Source organism: Podarcis cretensis (genome assembly GCF_951804945.1).
Source record: "Podarcis cretensis genome assembly, chromosome: 17".
Taxonomy (NCBI): domain Eukaryota; kingdom Metazoa; phylum Chordata; class Lepidosauria; order Squamata; family Lacertidae; genus Podarcis; species Podarcis cretensis.
In genome coordinates this window covers 3136066-3163950 of record NC_137187.1, presented here as the reverse complement: position 1 = coordinate 3163950, position 27885 = coordinate 3136066, and the positions used below count along the sequence as shown (strand labels likewise).

The window sequence follows — 27885 nt, the reverse complement described above, 5'->3', positions numbered from 1 at the left end:
GCCCGGGAATCTTTTGCTGACGGCGGGCAGAGAAGAAATGTTCGTAGCCAGCAAATCATTACCTCTGCCTTTTTTTTCTTTTTAAAACGCAGTGATTTTGTACCCTAGCCAGACCTTCCACGTGTCCCCATTTTTCAGAAGTCTCACCCGTTTCTGATTTGATCCCGGAAAGTCCCCACTTTAACTTAGGACTTTCCTCTGCAAGCAGGAGGCGCTGCTGGTCTCCTCCCGCCCTGTTCCTGATGCAGATCTTCACTCAGGCCTTTTCCCAGGGGAGTGAAGCTCCTTTTTGTGGTTCTAAAATGTCTTGAAAAGCATCTTAAAAAGCAGAGACATCACCTTGCCAACAAAGGTCCGTATAGTTAAAGCCATGGTTTTCCCAGTAGTGATGTATGGAAGTGAGAGCTGGACCATAAAGAAGGCTGATCGCCAAAGAATTGATGCTTTTGAATTCTGGTGCTGGAGGAGACTCTTGAGAGTCCCATGGACTGCAAGAAGATCAAACCTCTCCATTCTTAAGGAAATCAGCCCTGAGTGCTCACTGGAAGGACAGATCCTGAAGCAGAGGCTCCAAGACTTTGGCCACCTCATGAGAAGAGAAGACTCCCTGGAAAAGACCCTGATGTTGGGAAAGATGGAGGGCACAAGGAGAAGGGAACGACAGAGGACGAGATGGTTGGACAGTGTTCTCGAAGCTACCAGCATGAGTTTGACCAAACTGCTGGAGGCAGTGGAAGACAGGAGTGCCTGGAGTGCTCTGGTCCATGGGGTCACAAAGAGGAGGACACGACTAAAGGACTAAACAATAAGATGTCTTGGGTTGCTGAACATTATAGTGCTGGGATGGCTCTGAGCCCAGCCACTGAAGTGTGCATAAGTGTCACATATTCAAGTGAAACTGCTCCTGCAGATGCAGAGGAATCTATTTGTTTCAGAAATAGACTGTGGAGCAAGTGAAGTTGACTTAGGTTAACTATTATTTTGGAATCTTTATTTTTTTAAAAAAACAAACAAACAAACACCCTGCCCTCTAGTGGCCGCTGGTCACATTCAAACTACTGTACACTGGAAAGAATATGGGATGTCATGTTCGGAAACTACCAGCCATCTGGGCTGGTAGAAATTATGAGAGGAAACCAACCTTTAAAGTCTCCCTCCCCCAGTGAAGAGGGGCTAGCAATTAAAAAGAAGGCAGGAGCCACAGGGAGGTAATTTCAGCAGAACACCTCTGCTGAATGAGATTTAATTCTGAGTATCAAAAGTTATTGGCCCTGGTGTATGGCAATGTCAGATAACAGAGTCCTGTAGAAGCATCACTTTAGTTTCAGCAAAATGGGGGGGGGGTGCAGCACCTCAGTAGTGCAAACATGGAAATGTCCCTTCTCTGTTTCTCTATAAGCAAACATTCCAAGATATAGCATTAAATGGGGTTTGATAGACCTCCCAAAGATATTTTTCTCATTGAATGAAATGGACTTCTGTAGCTTACTCTGACCAAGGACTGTTGGTTTAACTCAGGGTTTCCCAGGCTTGGGTCTCCAGCCGCTTTTGGACTACAATTCCCATCATCCAGACCAGGGCCGGATTTAGGTTTGATGAGGCCCTAAACTACAGTGGTACCTCGGGTTAAGTACTTAATTCGTTCCAGAGGTCCGTTCTTAACCTGAAACTGTTCTTAACCTGAAGCACCACTTTAGCTAATGGGGCCTCCTGCTGCCGCTGTGCCGCCAGAGCACGATTTCTGTTCTCATCCTGAAGCATAGTTCTTAACCTGAAGCACTATTTCTGGGTTAGCAGAGTCCGTAACCTGAAGCGTATGTAACCCGACGTACCACTGTACTGAAGGTAATGGGGCCCTTTATGTGTCCAGCTGTCCTTTGTCAACAACAAATTGTCGCTGTTTTTTTGTGATATTTTAGGGAGCAGGCTAGCAGGCTTACCATTACTTACATCGTAGGAGCCTACACAACACAAAACACTGTTGCTGTACGTAGGTTTTATTTTATTTGTTTTTTATCTTATATTTTGGAAATGTACATGCAGGTGTTTTTTTCCTTATAATATTTTGTGGGCCCCCAAGAGAGTGGGGCCCTAAGCTATAGCTTCTTTAGCTTATATCTAAATCCGGCACTGTCCCTGACCACTGGTCCTGTTAGCTAGGGATGATGGGAGTTATAGTCCAAAAACAGCTGGAGACCCAAGTTTGGGAAACCCTAGTTAACTCTTCCACGATTAAAAAGTTTGCTCTTTTTCTAGCTCAGCAGGCTGATCCCAGGTTTGCTAGATCTTGCTGAGTCTTCTGCCCAGGGCCAGTCTCCCTAGGAGGCAAGGTGAGGCGACTGCCTCAGGCAGCAGGATCCTCAAGAGCCGCAGATCCCAGTATCAATCTTTCTTCCTGTCTTGTTCCTGGTGTAGATCTTCACTCAGCCCCTTCTTCCCTGGAAGGGAGGGTGCACCATTTTGGGGTTTGCCGCAAGTGCCAAAACACCTTAGGCTGACCCAACTTTTACCACTGGACTGTTTATAACTGCTTACGCTTTTTGTCCCAGCTGATCCGGCAAAGTCTTTATTTCTAGCTGACTGGATTTGACCTCTCCCTCTAGCACAGTCTGACTGGGTTGTACTTTGTTCTCCAGAACAGATTAATATGCCTGGGTCTTTTATTCTGTCGGTAGTAAAATGTGGCTCCCTTGGATCTTTTGTGAGCATATCCTGGCCCCTTGGTTCACAATGAGGTCCCTGTCTCACGGTGAGTCCCAATTACTGGTCTTCCCCAGGCTGGTGCCCTGCAGTCCTTTAGGCAGTGCAAGAGGGAATCTGCTCATCTCTCTCTGGCACAGTTCTTCTTGGGAAGCACTTCCTTTTAAAAAGCGTTTTTCAAGAGGCCTAAAAGGAAGCTTCTCCACCAACCCACTATAAGTGTTTGTGCCTCAAGTTACCAACCTCTGCATGTGCTTCTCTTAAGATGATACAGGCCTGTGTCACATGGCAAGACCCTTACTTACATTAGCGGCCCCTCTAAAGTACCATTCCTTCCAACATTTCTCTACTGAAAATAGGGACACCCTATTCCATCATCATCATACTATTTACACCGCTTGTTATCATCCGCGTGTTCTGCCGCTGAGGACTTCTTTGAAGACACTCAAACTCAGGACGCAAGGGAGAAATGTGCTAGGAGGAAGGCAAGCTTGGCAAAACCACACCGTGATCAACTCCCGCCCAGAAACCAATGTCCCCACTGTGGAAGGACGTGTGGATCCAGAATTGGCCTCATGGTCAATTACGGACTCATTGTTTAGGGAAGTTTTTAATATTTAATGCTCTATTGTTTTTAACACTCGACTGGAAGCCGGGTATAAATAATAAATTATTATTATTGTTGTTGTTGTTGTTAAAATCGTGTTTATGGAAGACAATCTTACTCGGCTACGAGTGATCGCCAAAGAAGAAGACTATTTACACCCTACCCATCTGATTGGGTTTCCCCAGCCAATCTGAGCAGTATAATAATACTACTACTACTACTAATAATAATAATAATGTATTATTATTTATACCCCGCCCATTTGGCTGGGCTTCCCCAGCCACTCTGGGCGACTCCCAACAGATTAAAAACAGAATAAAACATCAAACATTAAAAACTTACCTAAACAGGAGTGCCTTCAGATGTCTTCTAAAAATCAGAGAGTTGTTTATTTCCTTGACATCTGATGGAAGGGCATTCCACAGGGTGGGTGCCACCAACGAGAAGGCCCTCTGCCTGGTTCCCTGTAACCTCACATCTCGCAGTGATGGAATCATAATAAAACATGTTTTAAAACTTCCTCACATAGGGCTGCCTTCAGATGTCTTCTAGAGGTTGTGTAGTTATTTATCTCCTTGGCTCGTGGGTCGCAAAACTCCATACCCTTTAAGATTTATCCGATGAAAATAGGGGTTCCACCCCCCCCCTTGAATACTGGAGATTCCAGATTCCTGATGGGATGAAGTTGTTTTAGTGCAAATATGTTGTGGTGTAACAGTGGGATTTTAAATAAATGCTAGAGTGCCATCAGTTGAAGCTGAGGAATGGTGTGAGCTATGAGCAGGAAAATGCCTGGCTCCGATTTCATCCAACTTCACTCCCTGATAGGGTGATTTCTGGTATGGCAACCCATCATCCTCTCAGCTCCTTCCTATAAATATACCCACCATATAATATTGGCATACCTGAATGTGCTATTGTACCACAATTACGTATGTGAAGAGCTTTGAGCTCCTAACAGTTTCTTTATTATCAGTTACTGCAGCACCAGAACATCAGAAACGGCCTTTTACTGAGTCAGAACATTGGTCCATCTAACTCAGTACGGGATGCGGGTGGCGCTGTGCGTTAAACCACAGAGCCTAGGACTTGCTGATCAGAAGGTTCAAATCCCCACAACGGGGTGAGCTCCCGTTGCTCGGTCCCTGCTCCTGCCAACCTAGCAGTTCGAAAGCATGTCAAAGTGCAAGTAGATAAATAGGTAAACTCTGGCGGGAAGGTGAGCTCACCCTGCCACAGGGATTTGAACCACCGACCTTCTGATCGGCAAGCCCTAGGCTCTGTGGTTTAACCCACAGCGCCACCCGCGTCCCTTTTTTAAGGTAAAGGGACCCTGACCATTAGGTCCAGTTGTGACCGACTCTGGGGTTGCGGCGCTCACCTCGCTTTATTGGCCGAGGGAGCCGGCGTACATGTGGTCAGCATAACTAAGCCGCTTCTGGCGAACCAGAGCAGCGCACGGAAACACCGTTTACCTTCCCGCTGGAGCAGTACCTATTTATCTACTTGCACTTTGACATGCTTTTGAACTGCTAGGTTGGCAGGAGCAGGGACCGAGCAACGGGAGCTCACCCCGTCATGGGGATTCAAACCACCATATAAATCCGGCATTGGACAATCCAAGCCTCCTCGATTTTGCTGCAAGAAACCCTGTCCCGAAGGAGCGCCCCAGGAGAGGGCTTTTAAGAAAATCCGATTTTTGCAAGCTCAGCGGGACTCGCTCCTAAGCAGCAAAGCTGACACCACCTCCACCTCCGAGGAAGGAGCATGCGCCGCCGTCGGAGCCCATGTGGGCTGCATCAATAGGAGTATAGCATCTAGATCAAGGGAAGTAATAGTGCCACTGTATTCTGCTCTGGTCAGACCTCACCTGGAGTACTGTGTCCAGTTCTGGGCACCACAGTTCAAGAAGGACACTGACAAACTGGAACGTGTCCAGAGGAGGGCAACCAAAATGGTCAAAGGCCTGGAAACGATGCCTTATGAGGAACGGCTAAGGGAGCTGGGCATGTTTAGCCTGGAGAAGAGGAGGTTAAGGGGTGATATGATAGCCATGTTCAAATATATAAAAGGATGTCACATAGAGGAGGGAGAAAGGTTGTTTTCTGCTGCTCCAGAGAAGCGGACACGGAGCAATGGTTCCAAACTACAAGAAAGAAGATTCCACCTAAACATTAGGAAGAACTTCCTGACAGTAAGAGCTGTTCAACAGTGGAATTTGCTGCCCAGGAGTGTGGTGGAGTCTCCTTCTTTGGAGGTCTTTAAGCAGAGGCTTGACAACCATATGTCAGGAGTGCTCTGATGGTGTTTCCTGCTTGGCAGGGGGTTGGACTCGATGGCCCTTGTGGTCTCTTCCAACTCTAGGATTCTAGGATTCTATGATTTTCCTCCCCGCTACCTTGCAAATAGCCGCCCGCCCCCCCCCCCCCCCCGTGGCTCCGGAGTGGCGCCTGTGCCTTTAAGAGCTGGCTCCGCCCTCTGACTGCTTTCTTCGCGAATGTTGCAAGATCCAGGCCGGGAGTTTGCAGCTCGGCGTTGCATTGGGCGGAGGAGGAGGAGCCCCGACGAGCCCCCCCCCCCCCGATCGGAGCACCTGGCCGGACCCCCCTCCCGCCCCCCGAGTTAGGAACCCAGCCGAGGGAGGGACGGAGGGGCTCCGCAGCCGGAGGCCTTGCAAAGCCTGGTGAGTTGTTTGCTGGCGGGTGGGGGGTGGGGAGCCCGGCTGGCTTGGGGGGGGGCGGCGTGCAAGGGGGGGGGGCGTCCAGGCATCAAGCCCGCCCCACCCACGGCCTCCCCGTGCAGACGATGCTGAGATGCGTGGAAAGGGAGTGCCTGGCAGCTTGGCTTGGAATCTACCTCCCCCCCCCCCGCCCCCAATTCCAGCCAGCCCTAGAGGACCAGCCAGCCAGGCTCAGCCCTCGGGTTTGGCCACGGGGAGAGCACCTCTGAGCATGTGCAGAGTCGCACCCCACCGCTACACACCATCAGGAGTCGGGAGAGGCCAGAGCCGAAGGTGGGAGTTGCTGGGGGTGAAACTGGAATGAAATATTGGGGGCCCCAGGTAAGCCCCGCCCCACAGAATCAATCGCACGATGCAGTGCACACCAGTGGCGTAGCGTGGGTTGTCAGCACCCGGGGCAAGGCAAGTAATTTACGCCCTGTAACCCGTGGATTTGCGCGCCCTAACCCTAACCCCCAGATGTTGCGCCCGGTGCGGCCAGCCCCCCCTGCACCCCCCACGCTACGCCACTGGTGCACACGCACCATGCCCATCAACTTTTTTTTGGGGGGTAGCCCCCTCAAATATTTTATTGGGGGGCCCAAAGGGACCTCGAACCTTCGGACTCGGGTCTTGTGGGGTTTGCCTTCCCCCCGGTCAAAGTGCCTGCATGATGCGGGTATGTCGGTGCATTCACATGGTTACATTTTTAGGCACGTGTGTGTGAAAACGCAGTGTGTGAAGGGGCTCCCGGGCTTGTATCTGGGATGGTTCAACCTTTGGTCGGACTTGGCACTCCTTGTGCTTTCATCTTGAGAGGCGGCTGCTGTAGGTGGTGGGGCTGTTTGGTTGCATCAGTTGCAAGTGGCAATTATTCCGGATTACTCCCTGTGCAGGTGTGTTGCTCTTGTGCGCACGGGAAGTGGGCAGAGGAATGTCTGCCCATGTCCTGCCTCCCTTGGGCCCCGTCCTGGTGTACCACTTCAAACAGCCATGGCTTCCCCTCAGAGAATACTGGGAACTGTAGTTTAAGGGTCCTGGCTGTCGTTAGGAGACCCCAGTTCCCCTCACGCAGCTATGGTTCCCAGAGCAGTGGCATAGCATGGGGGGTGCAGGGGGGGCCGGCCACACCGGGCACAACATCTGGGGGTTAGGGTTAGGGGGCGCAAATCCACGGGTTAGGGGGCACAAATCCACGGGTTAAAAAGGTAAAGGTACCCCTGCCCGTACGGGCCAGTCTTGACAGACTCTGGGGTTGTGCGCCCATCTCACTCAAGAGGCCGGGGGCCAGCGCTGTCCGGAGACACTTCCGGGTCACGTGGCCAGCGTGACATCGCTGCTCTGGCGAGCCAGAGCCGCACACGGAAACGCCGTTTACCTTCCCGCTGGTAAGCGGTCCCTATTTATCTACTTGCACCCGGAGGTGCTTTCGAACTGCTAGGTTGGCAGGCGCTGGGACCGAGCAGCGGGAGCGCACCCCGCCGCAGGGATTCGAACCGCCGACCTTTCGATCGGCAAGTCCTAGGCGCTGAGGCTTTAACCCACAGCGCCACCTGCGTCCCAATCCACGGGTTAGGGGGCGCAAATTACTTCCCTTGCCCCGGGTGCTGACAACCCACGCTACGCCACTGTCCCAGGGTGTCTTAAAAGTCAATCCCTCCTCAGAGGGAACTTTGAGAGTTACAGCTCTGTCACACCCTTCACAAAGTGTTCCCACGATTATTTGGGGGAAGCTGTGATGTGATCCCCCTTTAGATGTGCAGTGCAAATGGGGCCTCAGTTGTTGGCAATTTTTGTAAATCTTCCTTATGCATTTACAAAAGATTTTTTTGTATATTAATAATAATATTAATAATAATAATAATAATAATAATAATAATAATAATAATAATTTTACTTGTACCTGCTTCTCAGCCTTTTGGCTAAGATCAAGTGTAATATAAAAACGTAATAAAGCATTACACATCAAAAGGCTGCCTTCAAAATAATAATCGATATTTCAGTCGAGCAAAATAAAGCAGTAATAAAATAATACGTGCAGAAAAAGTTTTACTCTCTTCCTATATACACAGACTGTTTCAATTCCATATTTGCTCATCTGCTATATAAGTATTGTTATTATCCTAAACATATATGTTTAGTCACAGTACTATGTATTTTGACATTCCAAATATCATTATATTTCTCCATGCAGAGTCTACACCCGTAAGCAATCTGTTTGTAAGCTGCGAGTTTAGTCGTATCTTCAGTCCGTTGAGTAATCTCTCCGGTGCATCAGTGTCAGAAACTTGCCTCGCCAGATTACCTTGGTGCAGGAGATGAATAATAACAATAGCCTTGTGACTCTAGATGGTTTCCCATTGCTTCTCCCTTGGGCAGGTGAGGGTCGTGTGGCTGTGGCCGTCTCCTGCCTCCCGCCATGGCAATGAGGGAGCTGGTGGAGCCGGAATGCGGAGGCTCCAATCCTCTGATGAAGCTGGCCAGCCATTTCACTCAGGACAAAGGCCTGCAGCAGGAGGGGCTTCGGGGACCCCTGGCTTGGCCTCCCAATGCCCCCGTGCCGGAGGTGGTAAGTTTGGCAAAGCTGGAAGGGGAGGGGGGAGTGGTACCGCTTTGGGGAGCCGGGAATTGTTTATCTCTCATCCAGGGATCACCGCTTCTTCTTTTTAAAAAAGGAAAATAATCCCTCAGTGGTTAATGCTAGGCCTTCTTATCTCCCTGCCCCCCACCCTATCTCTGCCTATTTAAAAATGGATAATACCCATTTGTCCTGAAATGGACAAAAAAGCATAAGATAAAGAAAGCACAAATCCGTTGGGGGATGCAACTCTTTAATCCTTTGCGATTTCTATTCTGCCATCGGGTAGCAATCTTTTTCTCTTCTGCAGGTGTCCAAACCTCTTGGAAGAGCCTCTGAAGATGAAGTAAGACGCCCCATGTTTCTTTGTTTTCCTCCTTCTCCCTGACCCACTCAATATTGTCTCCTCGCACACATGCTACGGCTGGGCAGTATCTGGTTTTCAACAGATACTAAACATCACAATGGGACGCAGGTGGCGCTGTGGGTTAAACCACAGATCCTGGGGCTTGCCGATCAGAAAGTCGGCGGTTTGAATCCCCGCGACGGGGTGAGCTCCCGTTGCTCGCTCCCTGTTCCTGCCAACCTAGCAATTCAAAAGCACGTCAAAGTGCAAGTAGATAAATAGGTACTGCTCCGGTGGGAAGGTAAACGGCGTTTCCGTGTGCTGCTCTGGTTCACCAGAAGCGGCTTAGTCATGCTGGCCACATGACCTGGAAGCTGTACACCGGCTCCCTCGGCCAGTAAAGCGAGATGAGCGCTGCAACCCCAGAGTCGGCCACGATTGGACCTGATGGTCAGGGGTCCCTTTACCTTTAAACATCATGATATACCAATATGTTACTATAATATCTGAAATAAGGATGGAGCTATGTAGAGGCATTGGCAGGCTTCGCGGTTTTCTCTACATCGTGATTTTTTCCCAGTGTGATTCTCTGCCCCCCCTGCATGAGCCGGGAGAGCTAACAGGGGCTGCTGGAATCAACAGAAGCATCTTTTCCCATATCGTGATTTTTGCATAGCGCGCGCGCACACACACACACACACACGTCATGATTCAAGATATATTGCCAGCTCAAAAATTTTGAATCCGATATCACAATATGGACTTCAAACCGGTTTTGGACGATCCATCGCCCACCCCTAACACACATCATGATCCACAGTATAATGCCAGGTCAAAAATTATGAAACAGATTTAACAATATGGCCTTCAACTGGTTTGGGACTGTAGATCACCCGGCCGTAACACATGCTGACGTTATGTTTTCTGGCAGCTGGTGGCAGAGTTCCTTCAAGAGCAGAATGGCCCCCTGCTGTCCCGTGCCCCACAAACATTCAAGATGGATGACCTGCTGGCCGAGATGCAGGAAATTGAGCAGTCCAGCTTCCGGCAGGCTCCACAGAGAGGTAAGAGGCCTGGCCTGCGAGTCGTAGCATGAGCAGAGACCAGCAAAATATTTCTTGGGTGAATGGCGGCGATGGCCGCCCATCCATTGTTGAGGGAGGTCTGTCCCCTGAGGAAGGGGGGATGGATTGGGAAGAAGGACAGGGAAGCCAATTCTGCTCCATTGGGACTTGTCTCATCCTTGTGGGCACCTGAGCTAGCACCGTTCTGACTCCCTCCGGCTTCCTCTTCTCAGCTCCAGGTGTGGCGGCCCTGGCTTTGTCGGAGAATTGGGCGCAAGAATTCCTTGGCGCTGCTGACAGTACAGTGGACGTCTCAACAGATTACAATGAAGCCGATTGGTCCCAGGAATTCATTGCTGAGGTTACAGGTGGGACAGGGGTTGGTAAGGGGGTGGCAGCCCTGTTTAGGGAAGTTTTTAATGCTTGGTGTTTTATCGTGTTTTTAATATTCTGTTGGGAGCCACCCAGAGTGGCTGGGGAAACCCAGCCAGATGGGCAGGGTATAAATATTATTATTTATTATTTATTTTTATTTCTTCAAAGATCCCTTGTCTGTGTCTCCTGCCAAGTGGGCCGAGGAATATTTGGAGCAGTCGGAGGAGAAGTTGTGGCTGGGTGAATCGGAAGATCAGACCCTGGCTGATAAATGGTGAGTACCTCTGTTCCTACTCCCCGAAGTGACGTCGGCGAGATATTGGGATTTGATCCACGCTGCAGCTCAAAGTAGCACTCTGCCCGAGTTCTGAGTAGACAGGTCCATTTCCATGAAGCAGCTGGCTTCTCCTGCAGCCCCAGGGGGAAAGGTTTAAAATTACACCATGACAGAGAGGTCTTCAGTTTAATGTATTTTTTTCAAGGCTTTTCGGATCAACGAGAGAGAGAGGGAGATTGTTATCTGGACAAAGAACCTTGAAGCTCTCTGGACTGCTGTTGTTTTCCATGTTGCCCTGCCATATTGAGTAGAATTATAGTGAACTGAATGGAGAAAGGCATTTAATAAGGGAGCTACTTAGAAATGGCTGCTGTTACCTATGTTTTGTTAACCTTTAGGTTGGACTACTGCCATGTTTTATATGTGGAGCTCTCCATTGAAGGCTACTCTGAAATCTCAGCTGGAGCAGAATGTGACTGCTAGACAGTTGATTCACGCTGGGGAAATGGAACATAACCAGGGCTTAAGGTCCTCGTCCTCCCCCCCCCGATTCACGGTGTATTCTGGGCATTACTGAAAACATAGGTGCTTAACTTTGAAGGCCCTTTATGACTTTGGACCACCCTTCTCCCTCTCAAGGAGGCCAAACACTTTGATAATCTTTAGAGGCTCCTTTATAAATAATAATAATTATTTATTATTCATAACCCGCCCATCTGGCTGAGTTTCCCCCAGCCACTCTGGGCGACTCCTGATTGAGTGTTAAAAACAATACAGCATTAGATATTTAAAACTTCCTTAAACAGGGCTGCCTTCAGATGTCTTTTAAAAATAAGATAGCTGCTTATTTCCTTCACATCTGAAGGGAGGGCGTTCCACAGGGCGGGCACCACTACCGAGAAGGCCCTCTGTCTGGTTCCCTGTAACCTCACTTCTCGCAATGAGGGAACCGCCAGAAGGCCCTCGGAGCTGAACCTCAGTGTCTGGGCTGAACAATGGGGGTGGAGACGCTCCTTCAGGTATACTTGGCCGAGGCCGTTTAGGGCTTTAAAGGTCAGTGCCAACACTTTGATTTGTGCTCAGAATCATACTGGGAGCCAATGGAGGTCTCTCAGGACCGGTGTTATATGGTCCCAGCAGCTGCTCCCAGTCACCAGTCTAGCTGCCGCATTCTGGATTAATTGCAGTTTCCGGGTCACCTTCAAAGGTACCCTCATGTAGAGCGCATTGTAGAAGTCCAAGCTGGAGATAACCAGAGCATGCACCACTCTGGTGAGACAGTCTGCGGGCAGATAGGGTCTCATCCTGCGTACCAGGTGGAGCTGGTAGACAGCTGCCCTGGAGGCAGAATTGACCTGCGTCTCCATGGACAGCTGTGAGTCCCAAATGACTCCCAGGCTGTGCACAGGGGCACAGTTACCCCATTCAGGGCCAGGGAGTCCCCCACACCCGTCCGCCTCCTGTTCCCCCTTGTCAGGATTCAAACTCAATCTGTTAGCTGCCATCCATCCTCCAACCGCCTCTAGGCACTCACAACTCACCTTTCCCAGGGACAGCCATTTTGTGATATGGAAATCTCTCTCCAGAGAAGCTCTCCTGGTGCAATCTTGTCTTTTCACTTGAAGGACTCTCCCCGCCTTCTGCCCTTACATTTCAATTCATTTGCCTTTTTGTTTCTGTTCCTAATTATGGCTTTAGTTTTTGTTGGTGGCGGTGTAGGCTGTTTTCTGCCATTTTAATAGTCTTTCAAATGCTGTTATTGAAATGCTTGTGTACTGATCGTTTTATAAGCTGCATTGCAAACTGGAGGGTTGGGAGATATAAAATAAACACACCAAAAATTTATTTTTGCGATGGTGTGCCAAACGCTTAAGTACATAGCGTCTTCCTAGCTTGCTCCTGAACCACGTTTATTCTTTCTGATCATAGGTATGAGGAATACCAGCCTGAAGAAGACCTCAAGAGAACTGCCAATGAGTTTCTTGCAAAAGTGGATGACCCAAAACTGAATGACTCTGAGGTAAAAAAAGAGACTAGAGTTCTCTTTGTAGGGAACTGGGTACAGATAATATGAGTGCTTGACCATCAGCCCATCTGATTTCCCCAGCCACTCTTGGGCAGCTTACAGCATATCTAAAAACACATTAAAAACATCAAGCATTAAAAACCTCCCAATAAAGGGCTGCTTTCAGATGTCTTCTAAAAAATTGTCTCCTTGACATCTGAAGGAACGGTGCCACCACCGAGAAGGCCTTCTTCCTGGTTCCCTGTAACTTCGCTTCTCGCAATGAGGGGACCAGTAGAAGACCCTCAGAGGAGGCAACGTTTTGTTTCCTCCTCAAAATATTTATGTCTGTTTACACTCACACATTCTCCCCGCACACCTCTCCCTTTTCTGCCCTCACTCCTTGAAAAATGGCAGTCTTGTTTTAAGACTTGGGATTTGGATGTTCCCAGATCTTCTTGCTTCCAATCCAGGGCAAAAGGTTGGCAGAAAGGGCTTTGAGCTAAGGGTGGGAGTTGGGCCCTAGACCTTCCAGCCTGTTGTTATTCTTGGAGGTTACTTTCCAGAAAATAAGAGTGTCTGACTCTGTTCAACTGTTTTAAGCGGCTATCGCTTGAGAGGGACCCGCTCCCAGGTTCCTTTTCCCTCAAGGAAGCCGAATGTGCCTCCTCTTTTCTTTCCTGCTGGCTCTGCTCAGTCCGGACGGTCCAGGCTAGTTCAGATAGAAGAGGTTGTGCTGAGGCATGGATGGTGATGGTCTCTCTCCCTGTGTCTCCTTTCTTCATGCAGTTCCTAAAGTTTGTCCGCCAGATTGGAGATGGGAGGGTGTCCATCGAGGCAAATCGGGTGACCATTACCCCCAGAGACCAGGATCAGGCAGAACAATGGGCAACTGAGTTTATACAGCAGCAGGTAGGACTCCCAACAGGTAGAGCTCCGCTGCTCACGGGCTGTGTGCTTCTTGGCAACATGCTCTTGTGTGGCCAATAACCAACGTCTTCAGTGTTGGGAGTAGAAGTGTCAACTTGCACAAAGAGCAGTGTGTATGTAGTCTAGGGGCAGAGAAGACCCACAGCGCAGACCTTCCAGTGATGATTCTGTCCTGTAGGCCCAAATTTTTATACTCTGTTGTGCCCTCCATATTGTTTGCCAAGAAATGGGACAGTAAACACATGAGACGTAACCAGCTGTGTCCTTAGATAAATAAGATATACTATTTATAGTATCAAATTGTAAATTTCAACAGAAGTAACTCATAAAGTTCAACAAACGAACAAAGCAGAAGACCTGGTGGATCAGTTCATGCATAAGGTCCATCCGTGTATTGGTGTCCATTCCACCTGTCTGTTCATAAAGTCCAACCATCCACATGAAAGGCTACTACTATGCCATAAGATCCACTGCCCTGTAATATCACATACGAGCTTTAACTACTGATGAAGACCAGGACGGCGAAACAAGGCTAGTATTCCGGAAACCCCTGTCTTAGACTTTGTGAAAGGATTTTGTGGAACTGTAACTGGAGGAGACTCTCGAGAGTCCCATTGGCTGCAAGAAGATCAAACCTCTCCATTCTGAAGGAAACCAGCCCTGAGTGCTCACTGGAAGGACAGATCCTGAAGCTGAGGCTCCAAGACTGTGGCCACCTCATAAGAAGAGAAGACTCCCTGGAAAAGACCCTGATGTTGGGGAAGATGGAGGGCGCAAGGAGAAGGGGACGACGGAGGACGAGATGGTGGGACAGTGTTCTCAAAGCGACCAGCATGAGTTTGACCAAACTGGGGGAGGCAGTGGAAGACAGGAGTGCCTGGCGTGCTCTGGTCCAGGGGGTCACGCAGAGGCGGACACGACTAAACAACAACAACAACAACCTTTCATGTGGATGGTTATGAACAGACAGGTGGAATGGACACCAATACATGGATGGACCTTATGCATGAACTGACTATAGAATGATCTGATCCACTAGTTCTTCTGCTTTGTTCGTTTGTTGAACTTTATGAGTTACTTCTGTTGAAATTTACAATTTGATGTTATGAATAGCATATCTTATTTATCTAAGAACACAGCCGGTTACGTCTCATGTATTTATTGAGTATGCTTTACGTGACCATAGGTTTGTTGTGTTGTTGCTTTGTTAAGAAATGGGACAGGGCTGCACCCTTTATCCATCTTTGAGGTGGGAGAAAGTACCTTCCTGCTATGCTCTCTTTCTAGAACACATCCGAAGCCTGGGTAGATCAGTTTGCACACTCTGCAGACACACTGGGCCTGGAGAACGAGTTTGAGGAAGCCAAGACTGCTGTGGAGGTAACGTAACAACTGGTGAGGGCAGGGCTCCCCTGGAGTGAGTGAGTGAGTCAGTTTTATTGCACATAGCGAAAGGCTGCCACAATGTACACAGAATCATCCAACAATTAGAAGAAAATATACTGGATTGATACAAAAAATCTAAAATATTTATATTATCAAAACATTACCTACTCTAAACAGAGCTATAAAAGTACCTTAATTTACCTTAAGTTAAGACATTAAACAATAAAATTTATAAGCTAAAATTATCACATGGCCACTAATATATTAAAAAGTAATGTTAATTAATACAATGTGCAATTATATTCAGAGTTTGGTGATAAAGATAGAATATAGCTTGATGTAAAGGTAAAAGGACCCCTGACAATTACGTCCAGTCGTGACCGACTCTGGGGTTGCAGCGCTTATCTCGCTTTACTGGCCGAGGGAGCCGGCGTACAGCTTCCGGGTCATGTGGCCAGCATGACTAAGCCGCTTCTGGCGAACCAGAGCAGTGCACGGAAACGCCATTTATCTTCCTGCTGGAGCGGTACCTATTTATCTACTTGCACTTCGACATGCTTTTGAACTGCTAGGTTGGCAGGAGCAGGGACCGAGCAACGGGAGCTCACCCCGTCGCGGGGATTTGAACCACCGACCTTCTGATTGGCAAGTCCTAGGCTCTGTGGTTTAACCTACAGCGCCAACTGCGTCCCTAGCTTGATGTAGATAGGGTCAAATAAATTCATCTCCTTTACAGTTGGTGGCTACCTTGGCTATATAATTTGCTCTAATTTTCCTAGCAGCAGTTGCAAAGAGTGCTACACGCCAGGTCACATACTTATCTGTGTCTGCGAGGAGATATAAAATTATGTTGGAGGGGTTCTTGCCAGGGGACCTTGTCATTATAGGTGCTAAAAATCTTTCTCTTGCTTTATTATATAAGGGGCAGCATAAGATATAATGCATAAGGTCCTCTACTTCAGGACATCCCCTAATGCAAACACGTTCGTTTGTTGGTATGCCTCTATGTCTCCCATCTCTATAAGCAGAGTTTATTGTATTTAATCGTAACTCTGTAAAAGCTTTGCCCTGGAGTGAGACTTCTGTTGCGTAGAGAGACCTGGTGGGTTTCCCTCACCTTCCTTTCCTCCTCTTCTTTAGTCAGATGTGGACTTCTGGGACAAGCTCCAGGCTGAGTGGGAGGAGATGGCCAAGCGAGACGCAGAGGCCCACCCTTGGCTAACAGACTACGAGGATCTTGCCAGCTCCTCTTATGACAAGGTACTCCTGCAGAGGCTCTGCTTGGGGCCTTCTCCTTCTCCCCCCACCCTGCCTCCTCATCCCTATTGGTTGCTCAACTTCAGATTGTGAGCAAGTGGGTACAGAATTCTCTCTGTGTGTGTTTAATTATACAATGCCTAGTAAAACTACAATGCCCAGACCTTGCACTTGTCATCTGAGGCCCTTCTCTAGGTCCCTCATCCCAGAGAGATTCAGAGGGTGGCAACAAGAGGATTGGCCTTTTCTGTGGTGGCCCCCTGTCTGTGGAATGCTCTCCCCAGAGAGGCTTGCCTGGCACCATCATTACATGTCTTTAGGCGCCAGGCAAAGACCTCCCTCTTTACCCAGGCCTATGGCTATTGAATAATCTATGGCCTGTGATAGACTATGACCTGTGATGATTACTGTTTTATTATTAGGCTGTCTGTCGTTATACTTTTTACAGTGGAACCCCTGTTTTCGAACGTCTCGGCTCCTAAAACTTTTGGATGCCAAAAACCTGGAAGTGAACACTTCCGCTTTCGAATGCGCCTCGGAAGTCAAATGGCTTCTGAGGCGCGTTTCTCATTTTACTCCATTGAATTTGCCGATAGTCCTTTGATCCTCGGTTTTTGAACGTTTCGGAAGTCGAACAGTCTTCCGGAACGGATTACTTTGAAAACCGAGGTTCCACTGTATTATGGTTTTATCGTTGGTGTTCTGTAATGTATTTTCAATGTTGTACACCTCCCTAAGATCTTTTGATAAACGGCAGTACAGTGGTACCTCGGGTTAAGAACTTCATTCGTTCTGGAGGTCTGTTCTTAACCTGAAACTGTTCTTAACTTGAAGCACCACTTTAGCTAATGGGGCCTCCTGCTGCTGCCACGCCGCCGGAGCACGATTTCTGTTCTCGATTTCTGAAGCAAAGTTCTTAACCCGAGGTACTATTTCTGGGTTAGCAGAGTCTGTAACCTGAAGCGTATGTAACCCGAGGTACCACTGTATATAAATTGAATCAACAACAACAACAACTTATGAAGTAACAGTCATAAATAAAATATAAAATGTAGGTACAAGCAACTCCCAACTTGTGCATGACACACGTGGTGCTAAGAACTCAGAAGTGGGGAGCACCCTGGAGAGTGTGTGTTGGGGGTGCTCAGCTGATGCACAGGGAAGCAGCTGCTGCTGCGCTACCCCACACACCAGCTGTTAGGCAGGGAGGCTGAGCAGCCTCAACAAAGCCCTGCTGCCCCTCCCACTCACGAGGAAATCTTCCCCGGAGCCCAAAGAGAACGTCCTCTCTGGGCTCTGGGGAGGGTCTCCTTGCTATGGGATGAACGGTCTGTGTTCCTCCGCCCCTTGAATAAAATAGCAAATGCTGCAAGATCCACTTTAAAAGCAACAACAACAACAACTTTACTCTTCCTCCCTGGTAGGGATACCAGTTTGAAGAAGAGAACCCCGTGCACGATCATCCCCAGGCCTTTGAGGAAGGGCTGAAGTGCCTGGAGCAGGGCGACTTGCCCAACGCCGTCTTGTACTTTGAGGCTGCTGTGCAGCAGAACCCGGATCACATGGAGGTGAGTGAAGGGAGGCAGAGCCAGGCCTCCTCTCCTCTCCTTGGGATGGGGTCAGACGGAGGAAGGTTGCCGGGGGGTGTTGGCCCTTTGTCAAGACAAACTGGGTCAGCAGCGCTCATTGCTTTGTTGCACTGTGCTAGCTGCTGAGTTGCCCGGCTGTGGATGATGGGAAAATGGGCAGCATCTGCCTTGGCCCTGAGCGGATTTGCTTCCCTTTCGGAGCGCTGAGAATTTGGGCACTTTGGGGGAGAGGACGCAGAAATGTTTCAGAAGTTGGGTACTCGCTCCTACTCTCCAGCACTGCTGGTAAGCACTGAGAAAACAGCCCTGACTCCTTGTCGTGTCTCCATTTCAGGCCTGGCAGTACCTGGGAACGACGCAAGCAGAGAATGAGCAGGAGCTTTTAGCCATCAGTGCTCTCAGGAAGTGAGTAACTTGCCTGGCATAGCAACGCCTTGAGGTCGTGCTGCTTTTTTGGGAATTGCAGAGGCAAAGTCCAGCATGACACCGGAAATCAAATGGCTAAAGATGCTGGTGGAATACTGAATCTTTAAGGCTCATTCTTCCGTGACCCGAGTCCTAGCGTTGATATGAGAAAGGGGAACGCCATTCATAAATTTATTAGCCTCTGTGAAGAATGGGGCTGGGCGATATATTGATATATCGTACAAAACCAGTTTGAACTCCATATTATGATACCAGTTTCATAACTTTTGAACTTGGTGATAGATTGCAAATCATGGTGTGTGTCAAAAATCACAGTATGGGAAAAACTGTGAAGCCAGCCAATGCCTCTACATACAGTGGTGCCCTGCAAGACGAACGCCTCACAAGACGGAAAACCCGCTAGACGAAAGAGTTTTCCGTTTTGGAGGCGCTTCGCAAAACGAATTTCCCTGTGGGCTTGCTTCGCAAGACGAAAATGTCTTGCGAGTTCCTGCGGGTTTTTTCCCCTCCCCCCCCTTTTCCTAAGCCCCTAAGCCACTTATCAGCTGATCCGCTGATAAGCCGCTTAACAGCTGATCGCTAAAAGCCGCTAAACCGCTAATAGTGCTAATCCGCTAAGCTGTCAATGGGCTTGCTTCACAAGACGAAAAAACCGCTATACGAAGATATACCTCAATGTTTAGGAATGTGATATACCTCAATGTTTAGGAAATGATATATCACTATGTTGAAAACCAGATATCGCCCAGCGCTACCATTTCCGTTCCCCTTTATATATTTTCGTCCTTATTTAAAACATTATGATATATCAGTATATTGTGATGCTTAGCTGGTGATATATTGTGATGTTCTCGCTAGTGGAGAAACAGTCCCCCTTAAGCCTAATTTGTTTTTGTTTTTTGTGGTTTTTTTGTGTGGGAGAAGCTGCTAGAAATTCTGGACTAATGGATCTGAGCACAGATGTTCCTTATCAGGCTCTCGAGGCCAGAACTAAGGAAAAGGAGTTGAGAACTCGTGATGCAAACAGGTGTTTGCTCCTTTAGGATGGGAGGGGTGAATGCCCATTTTCTTGAAGGCTGTACTAATTGGCCATCCTGATTGGCTGCCTCGGGTTATGAGACCTTGGCCATCATTTGCTTAAATTTGGGCTTTGGGCTATTGCGTAGTAGCTCTCATCGCAAAGGTTCCTGTCATGATTCCAGATTTAAGTCTGCCCTGCTGCTCAACTTCCAGTATCTTGCGTGTTACTTAATCTTTAGCCAGATAAGATAGTTTTGTTGTTTTCCTTGCTTCCGAGTTGCTTTAAATTGTGATGTCATTTGAAACCCTCTTTCTCCAACAGACCTTTAAATAAAGTTTTTTATGTTATTATGAAGAATTGCTTTTTGTTTGAGTTCCTGAACCTTGGCTGGACCCTAAAGACAGCACAGTCATCACAGCCTCCTATTTGGTTCCTAGTTGTCTTCCTTTGCTTTATAAACTAAAATATTCCAAGCCTTTTCCTGTAGGGAAGGTCCTCCCCCAAATTCTGATCATTTTGGTTGCCCTTCTCTGCATTTCTTTCTGCTCTATCATTAGTCCCTTGTTTTGAGATGGGGGAACTGAACTGTATACAGTACTCTTGAATGTAGCTCCCGCATTGCCACTGCAATTTTGCTCACTTTTGGGCCAGGAATAGCAAACCTGTTGTGGAAAGCAAGGTAAAGGTAAAGGGACCCCTGACTATTAGGTCCATTTGTGGCCAACTCTGGGGTTGCGGCGCTCATCTTGCTTTATTGGCCGAGGGAGCTGGGATACAGCTTCCGGGTCATGTGGCCAGCATGACTAAGCTGCTTCTGGCGAACCAGAGCAGCACATGGAAACACCATTTACCTTCCCGCTGGAGTGGTACCTATTTATCTACTTGCACTTTGACGTGCTTTTGAACTGCTAGGTGGGCAGGAGCAGGGACCGAACAACGGAAGCTTACCCCGTTGCGGGGATTCGAACCGCCAACCTTCTGATCGGCAAGTCCTGGGCTCTGTGGTTTAACCCACAGTGCCACCCGCGTCCCCCTTGTGGAAAGCAAGCAGCACGAAAAAGCTAGGCAAGTCTCTGGCGTAAGACATCCTTTGCAGAATACAATATTATGGCCATAAATCTAATTTGGCACCAGGAGAGGAGACACTTTGAGACAGTAGTTTGACACTGTGCTCAAACTGCAGGATAGTAGCGAAGGAAGGATGACACCTGTAGTGTACTGGCAGCTGGGGAAAGGAAAGCAGAGCCAAAGAATGGCCAGGAAACTGTGAAGAATTACATTTTTTCTTGGCGTGACTGATGTCCACAGAGTTCCCTCACAGTTCCTGAGCCTTTGGCAGACGCTCGCCGCACCTTATTTTAGCATGAAGACCTGAGAGTTAACAGGATGGAAAACACATGTTTCTGGCAGAGGTCCATCTCTCAGTGCTGCCCAGTTGCAAACTTTCTCGTGGGGGAAGAGCTTTATTTTGTTATGAATTTCCAGGCTTAGGAGCTCTCTGCAGCCAGAACATTTGCAATAGCTGCTGCAGATCTTCCAGCTGGAGAGGGTTTGCATTTCAGGAGGGAGCCTGGACCCTCCCAGTCAGCTGGGCTGCTTTTCTTTTTGGTAAGACTGTTCTGAGATAAGAAACAAGAAACCTGCTCCTTCCCTCCTCCTCCTCCTCCTGAGGTTACAGTAATGATCCCCTTCAGTTTTTTGACTTGCATGTTTTGACCTCTTTCCCACAGGTGCCTGGAGTTGCAGCCCGGGAACCTCACGGCGCTCATGGCTTTGGCTGTCAGCTTCACCAACGAGTCGCTGCAGAAGCAGGCCTGCGAGACCCTGCGCGACTGGTTGCGCCACAAGCCAGCCTACGCTCATCTGATAGGGAAGGAGGAGGAGGAAGCCGGGAGCCCCAGCCCAGGCCTTGGGCCTTCCAAGCGCATCCTGGGCTCCCTTTTAACCGAGTGAGTGTGGGGAACGGGGGAAAGCGAGGATGGAAGAGGACTGGGGAAATACAGATGGGGTTCCTGCACGGCGGGGGTGTGGCCCAGTTGACCCTCAGGGCTCCCTTCCAGCTCTGCAATTCTGTGATTCGTTACCCTGTTGTATATCTTTCTGGGACGCGGGTGGTGCTGTGGTCTAAACCACTGAGCCTCTTGGCCTTGCTGATCAGAAGGTCAGCAGTTCGAATCCCCGCGACGGACGGGTGAGCTCCTGTTCCTCTGTCCCAGCTCCTGCCAACCTAGCAGTTCGAAAGCACGCCAGTGCAAGTAGATAAATAGCTACCGCCCCGGCGGGAAGGTAAACGGCATTTCCGTGCGCTCTGGTTTCTGTCACAATGTTCCGTTGCGCCAGAAGCTGTTTAGTCATGCTGGTCACATGCCACGGAAAAGCTATCTGCAGACAAACGCCGGCTCCCTCGGCCTGAAACCGAGATGAGCGCCGCAACCCCATAGTCGCCTTTGACTGGACTGAACTGTCCAGGGGTCCTTTACCTTTTTTACCTGTACATTTCTCTGTCCTTTCCACACACGTCCCAGCTCGCTCTTTGTGGAAGTAAAGGAACTCTTCCTGGCGGCTGTGCGTAGCAACACCTCTGCCGTGGACCCTGACGTGCAATGTGGCCTGGGCGTTCTCTTCAACCTGAGCGGCGAGTATGAGAAGGCTGTGGACTGCTTCACTGCTGCGCTGAGTGCGCGGCCCAATGTAAGGCATGAGCGCAAGCGTGGCTGAGAAAAGTGTGAGGTTGGGGAGGTGGACTTACAGGGTGGAAATCCTGCATCAGGGCTGCACCGCTCAGTTCGCGGGTGTGGGGATTGCCTGACCTGAATGCTCAACCATGCAAAGAACAAATAAATGTGCCCACATAGAAAATAGAGCACATCAGAGGCAAATGAGTTCGGACTTGGCCTTCTCTTGAACCCTGCTAAGTGGGGGGATGGTTATTTCATTTTCAAAATCAAAGCCCACAGTCTTTCCGTCAACTTTAAGGCAAAGGCAGGTTCATAAAGGTGAAGGCAGTTCTTTAAGTGTCCAGATTCTAGACTGCCATGGGCTTTAAACATCTACTACTACTAATAATTTATTATTTGCATCCCGCCCATCTGACTGGGGTGACCCAGCCACTCTGGGTGGCTTCCAACATATATAAAAACATAATAAAACATTACACTTTAAAAAGCTTCCCTATACAGAGCTGCTTTGGGATGTCTTCTAAAAGTTGTATAGTTACTCATCCCCTTGACATCCGATGGGAGTGCATTCCACAGGGCGGGTGCCACTGCCGAGAAGGCCCTTTGCCTGGTTCCCTGTAGCTTTACTTCTCATAATGAGGGAACCGCCAGAAGGCCCTCAGCACTGGACCTCAGCGTCCGGGCAGAACGATGGGGGTGGAGACGCTCCTTCAGGTATACAGGGCCAAGGCCGTTTAGGGCTTTAAAACTCAGCACCAACACTTTTAGTTGTGCTCAGAAAAGTACTGTTTTCTAAACAAAAGGAATTGGACCTATAAATAACTATGCAATGTGGGTGCCAGTGAGCTTTTTAAAATCATGGGGAATTTGAGGGATAGAGGGGTCACCAGTGGGTGGGATCTGGAAGACTTTGGAAGCTGGGAATGAATGTGCTGCTCTTGAATGAAGCATGCACTCTCTGTGGAAGAACTCCTGGGTTTAATAAGGCTCTCTCTGGTCTCCTCGCAGGATCATCTCCTCTGGAACAAGCTAGGGGCTACTTTGGCCAATGGAAACCGGAGTGAAGAAGCTGTGGCAGCCTATAGGCATGCCTTGGAACTGCAGCCCGGCTACATCCGCTCCCGCTACAATCTCGGCATCAGCTGCATCAACCTAGGTGCCCACAGGTGAGCGGCTTAAGGGGCTGCCAAAGAGGGACAAGGAAAGGTCAGGCTGCCTCTGCCCCCTATGCCCCCATAGCTGTTGGCCAAATTCTGGGTCCACTTCTTGAGATCTGGTGAAAACGGTGCCATTCTGGTGGTGGTTTTGTGGCTCTTCGTGAGAATGATTCGCTCTTCTTTTGGAATGTGGACGGAGCCCAGGCAGTTGTCAGCTGTGCTTTTCTGCATCTCAGGGAAAGTCTGAAATAATTCCCAGGAGGAAGCTAACCAGAAGCTGCTGGGGGGGGGGGCAGGGGCTGCATTTCAAGAGGGAGTCTGGAATCCTCCCCACCAGCTGGGCGGCTTTTTGCAAGCGGTAGTGTTCTGAGATGAGGAGAGAATAGAAGCCTGCCACCAGGCCATTACCAGGTCAAAATGGTCACCTTCACTCACCCTTGGTGTTCCTTGTTTGAGTGCTTAAAGGAAAGAGTTCTCCGTGCCTTTCTATAGGTTGGATCAATCCTTTAACTGGAAGCACTGTGGATATGTCTTTGTTTTGGAGCCTGGTCTGTGGGTTCTATGGTTCCAGTTCCCTGACAAATATTACCTATCACCTGGGGTCAGAGGCACCTTTAAAAATTAGTGATGCTTTTTTGGAATGCAGAGTTAAATTTTGGAATGCACAGTAAATTATCGAATCATCAATTCTAGCACGCAGGGGGCCAACAAAATAATATACCGTATTTTTCACCCTATGGGACGCATTTTCCCCCCTCCAAAAATGAAGGGGAAATGTGTGTGCGTCCTATGGGGCGAATGCAGGCTTCAGGAAGCTCTCCGCAAGCCTTGGGAGCCCGGTGCGACTTCCCGCCGGGCTCCCAAGGCTTGCGGACAGCAGCCTGCAGCCCAAAACCCGGGGAGCACAGCGGAGCGCGTCCCGGGCTTCAGGCAGATATCCGCAAGCCTGGGGAGACCAGCGGGAAGTTGCGCCGGTCTCCCCAGGCTTGCGGATAGCAGCCTGCATCCCGAAGCCTGGGGCGCGCTCAGCATCCCGCACCGGGGGGAAAATATTATTTTTTTTTATTCTCCCCGCAAAAAAACCTAGGTGCGTCCTATGGGCCGGTGTGCTCTATGGGCCGAAAAATACGGTAATTTGGCATCTGAACAATTGGCATTATTAATTGTATTATAATTTGGTATTAACAATAAGGCTTTTATTGGGTTATTGTACTTGAAAACTAATTTAAAAAATACTATACGAGCAAAATAATAATAATAATAGCGATGCTTCTTCCATGCAGACAAGCTGAGATTGGTTTGGCTGTGACTGGCTTCTTGACTTGGCTTTATGATTTGCAAGGGTTAAGCAGGAGTAGAGCAGCGTCTATTACCAATGTATTTCCATAGCTCCTGGGGAGTTGTTGCTTGACAAGCAGGGAGCATGGAAGAGTGTGGGAGCCCTGGAACTGCTGCCTTGATCTCGCCATGTGTCATGCGCTGGTTGGATGCAGAGGAATGGGGGAGGGAACCAGGTGAGGAACCATCAAGGGAAGAGGACTCAGAGCCCAGGGAGTGGTGGTGGGACAACAATGAGTGGTCAGAGGGAAAACATAGGGAGGAGGAGGTTTTAGAAGCTGAAGAGGTAACAGGGCTTAGTGAGCTGGGAGAGTCTGTGGCAGAAACAAGTCCAGAAACGGAGGCAGGAGCAGAAGCAGGTAAGCTGGAGGCCAAGAGGCAGCGATGAGTCCAGCTTCTTAAGAGTCACAGGTGTCTCAAGGGGGCAACACCTGAGATGAGTTGCAAAGGCCCAACACTCCTGTGTCAAACCTGTTCTTGCTATTGAAAGAGTTAACTCCCCATTTGCGTGGTGTGATTTACTGCTGGCTTGTTCCTGACACCATGCCCAATTACTGGGTTTTCCTCCACGTTCCCTTCTCTCTGCTTCCCTTTGACACTTGCTCTCTTGCTGTCTTAAAACAGGGAGGCTGTGGAGCACTTCCTGGAGGCCTTGCATATGCAACAGAAGAGCCGGGGGCCGCGAGGCCAGCAGGGGGCCATGTCTGACAACATCTGGAGCACCCTCCGTATGGCGCTCTCCATGCTGGGCCAGAGTGACCTTTATGGGGCGGCTGACGCCCGGGACCTTCCAACACTGCTGCAAGCTTTTGGGATTCAGCAGTGACTCTTTGATGGGCTCCCCTGCGAGTGCAGGATGAGCCCTCGCCAGCGCTGATCTCCCCTGCCCACAACTCCCCATCTGCCGACATATGCACACCTCATTCAGGCAGCTTCCTCTCCCCTGCCCCCCCCACCCAATCTCACTTCCCACCCCCATGTTTCAGAGAACTACACGTCAATGCATTTTCAGTTGTCTTCGGTCCAGGGCTGTTCAGGCCCTCATGGTTTTATCTTGGACCTACCATTGGAGAATTGTAGTCTGTGTTCAGCAGCAGTTAGCTGGCTTGCGGGTCTCCCTTAACATCTTCTGGGTTTGCTTTCTCCAGCGAATCAAATCCCCTTGAGCAGCAAAATGTTTATACTTTCCCCTGCACTTCATCTGTGCGCTGAAATTGCACCTCTCTGTAGTGTCTTTGGCACATCGTTTTACATGATCATTCTACTTAAGTGTCTTTTTTCCGAAAGGGATGAATGAATCATGGTGTGGAATTCTGGGCTCTCGTCTTCAAAAAGGTGCTGCTAACTTTTAAGGTACGACACAAAACAATCGGACATATCTCACTGGGCACCAGCATAGCGTATTTTCTACAGTGTTCTGTTTTGTCTCAACTCGCCCGGAGAAGAAGTGACTGAAGGGAGTAAGCTCTCCAGTGCGATGTACATGGCGGGGGGGGGGGCAGAAATGGGGTTTAACTGACGCACTTCAAAAGATCAGGGCAGGACCTATGTCTTAATTATCCTTCTGCCCCTTAGCTCTTTTGTAAAGGGGGACTGGTTATCTCTGTGCATATGATTCTCCCCTTCTGTGTAATTGGGCCCTTTAATTATAAATATCTGTATATGATTTTTGTTGGGAAATGTTTTTAAATTGTAAAATATTTTGTATAATAGAAGGGAAAAAGAATTAAACCTGCCAAATGAAGCTGCCTGCTTTTCATTCTTGAGCATGAAAGCATTCCATTGTGGGAGCCTCTGCATTCCTTTCCCCCTTCACGTCTGCATCTATTTGATACTCCCCTTTTCATTCAGAAGTCCTACTCTGCAGAATAAAGCTAAAATAACTAGGCTGATGCTTCCCCCCACACACACACACACAGCTGCGTAGTTTCTAAATCTCAGTGGATGAGGAGATTTTGTTTTCATTGGTAGAGCAGAGCAGCAGCGTTGTCTGTGCCTCATCTCATTTGCTAAATTACATTTTTAACAAGGTGACATCTTGCAAAGGGATCTCTAGTGATCCATCACGGATGCTTTAGTTGAGATTCCTGCATTGTAGGCGGTTGGACTAGATCACATTTGGGGGATCCCTTCCTACTCTATAATTCTATGCACTTGCTAACCTCAAAGTTTGGGAAATCCTTCCCTGCAGGAATGATTTTAAGGATTAGTGAGATAACATACTGTGTGTGTGTGTGTGTGTGTGTGTGTGTGTGTGTGTAGTGCATTGAACACTCAGAGTTAAGTAAGTGCTAAGTATGCTTAAAGGGTTTCCCTTAAAATGGAATAATACCTTAAAATTAAACCTTAAAATGGAATAAAAGCACCTTAAATTGAAAATTAAGGACACTCATAATGTAAAGTCTTTTCACAATGCCTTCACAATAGATGCTCAATATTCTGTAATGAACTTACTGAATTGTTCCTGTAGCTTTATGACCCTGACTAGGATTAATTTTAGCATCTACCAGTTCTTGTTTTTTGACTGAGCAAGTAGTGAATGACTAATTCTGAATGAGAATAGCCAGCAAACACCGACACACAGAAACAAGCCGGCTTGAGAGGCGGGGAGAGGCCTCTCTTCGCCCTCAGCGCCAAGAAGACAAGACATTATCAGCTGAAAACAGACTTTACTTGCAGCTGCAAAGTACAAAAGGCAACTGTACTCCTTTTGAGTTGAAGACAAGACGCTCAGCCACACATTATAAATATTACAATGCACTAACAAATGTTAAAATAACTGTAGTGTACAAGGATAGAGTTAAGACTCCAGCAAAGCTTTCTGTATTCTATTAAAGCTGGCAGGCCCTGACGCCGTCAGGCAGATACTGAGGCTTCAGAACACTGGCCTCTCTTCAAAAAAGAAATGAAAAGTAATCCATTTTTATGGCCTGGTGCTCCAAAGTGGCATTTGAGGCCACTGAAATGGTCTTGGCCAGCAGTTGAGGACCAGGCTGTGTCCCGCTGCAGAATCCTAGGAAGTCTGAAGGCGGCCTCCACCAAGGTGATTCTGCCTTCCCTTTGGAAACCACATTCTCTTGGGCCGACCTAGAGGTGCTATGAAGTGGGATCTCTGCCTTGCAGAATCTTTCTCTTAACATTATTGTCTCTTTTGGAAGTGTCACTATTAATACAGTGGTACCTCGCAAGACGAATGCCTCGTACGACAAAAAACTTGCAAAACGAAATAGTTTTTCGTTTTTTGAGTTGCTTCGCAAGACGGATTTCCCTATGGGCTTGCTTCGCAAGACGAAAACATCTTGCAAGTTTGTTTCCTTTGCCTTGCAAGTTTGTTTCCTTTTTCTTAAAAACGTGCATTCACTTCGAGGAGCAACTCATAGCATGCAGTGTGGTAGCCTTTTTTGAGGTTTTTGAAGACTTTGGTGATTTTTC

At 48.5% G+C, this 27885-nt stretch overlaps 1 protein-coding gene and 1 long non-coding RNA gene across 4 annotated transcripts in view; both read left to right on the top strand.

The window, feature by feature from the left end:
* Positions 1-27885, top strand: part of LOC307206904 — a 181790-nt gene that overhangs the window by 98914 nt on the left and 54991 nt on the right. The gene's annotated exons all lie outside the window — the stretch shown is intronic.
* Positions 5884-26197, top strand: PEX5 (peroxisomal biogenesis factor 5). Of its 3 annotated transcripts, none has more exons than XM_079960265.1 (16): positions 5884-5990; positions 8406-8595; positions 8915-8950; positions 9882-10014; positions 10248-10382; positions 10558-10663; positions 12596-12686; positions 13461-13583; positions 14889-14981; positions 16128-16247; positions 17669-17812; positions 18168-18238; positions 21011-21229; positions 21806-21971; positions 22967-23124; positions 25078-26197. In XM_079960265.1, exons 2-16 carry the CDS (start codon positions 8446-8448, stop codon positions 25277-25279), a joined length of 1947 nt encoding a protein of 648 aa, XP_079816391.1. In that variant the 5' UTR covers positions 5884-5990; positions 8406-8445; the 3' UTR covers positions 25280-26197. The 3 variants fall into 3 exon arrangements, with proteins under 3 accessions (XP_079816391.1, XP_079816393.1, XP_079816392.1); XM_079960266.1 differs by lacking the exon at positions 5884-5990 and adding an exon at positions 6226-6368; XM_079960267.1 differs by lacking the exon at positions 13461-13583.

Bases quoted from the DNA above. Each gene is read 5' to 3' on its own strand.
- PEX5 (XM_079960265.1), top strand. From the start codon at position 8,446: ATGGCAATGAGGGAGCTGGTGGAGCCGGAATGCGGAGGCTCCAATCCT. The intron at 13,584-14,888 runs GTAGGACTCCCA...CTCTCTTTCTAG, and splicing joins CTGAGTTTATACAGCAGCAG to AACACATCCGAAGCCTGGGT. The intron at 18,239-21,010 runs GTGAGTAACTTG...TCTTTCCCACAG, and splicing joins GCCATCAGTGCTCTCAGGAA to GTGCCTGGAGTTGCAGCCCG.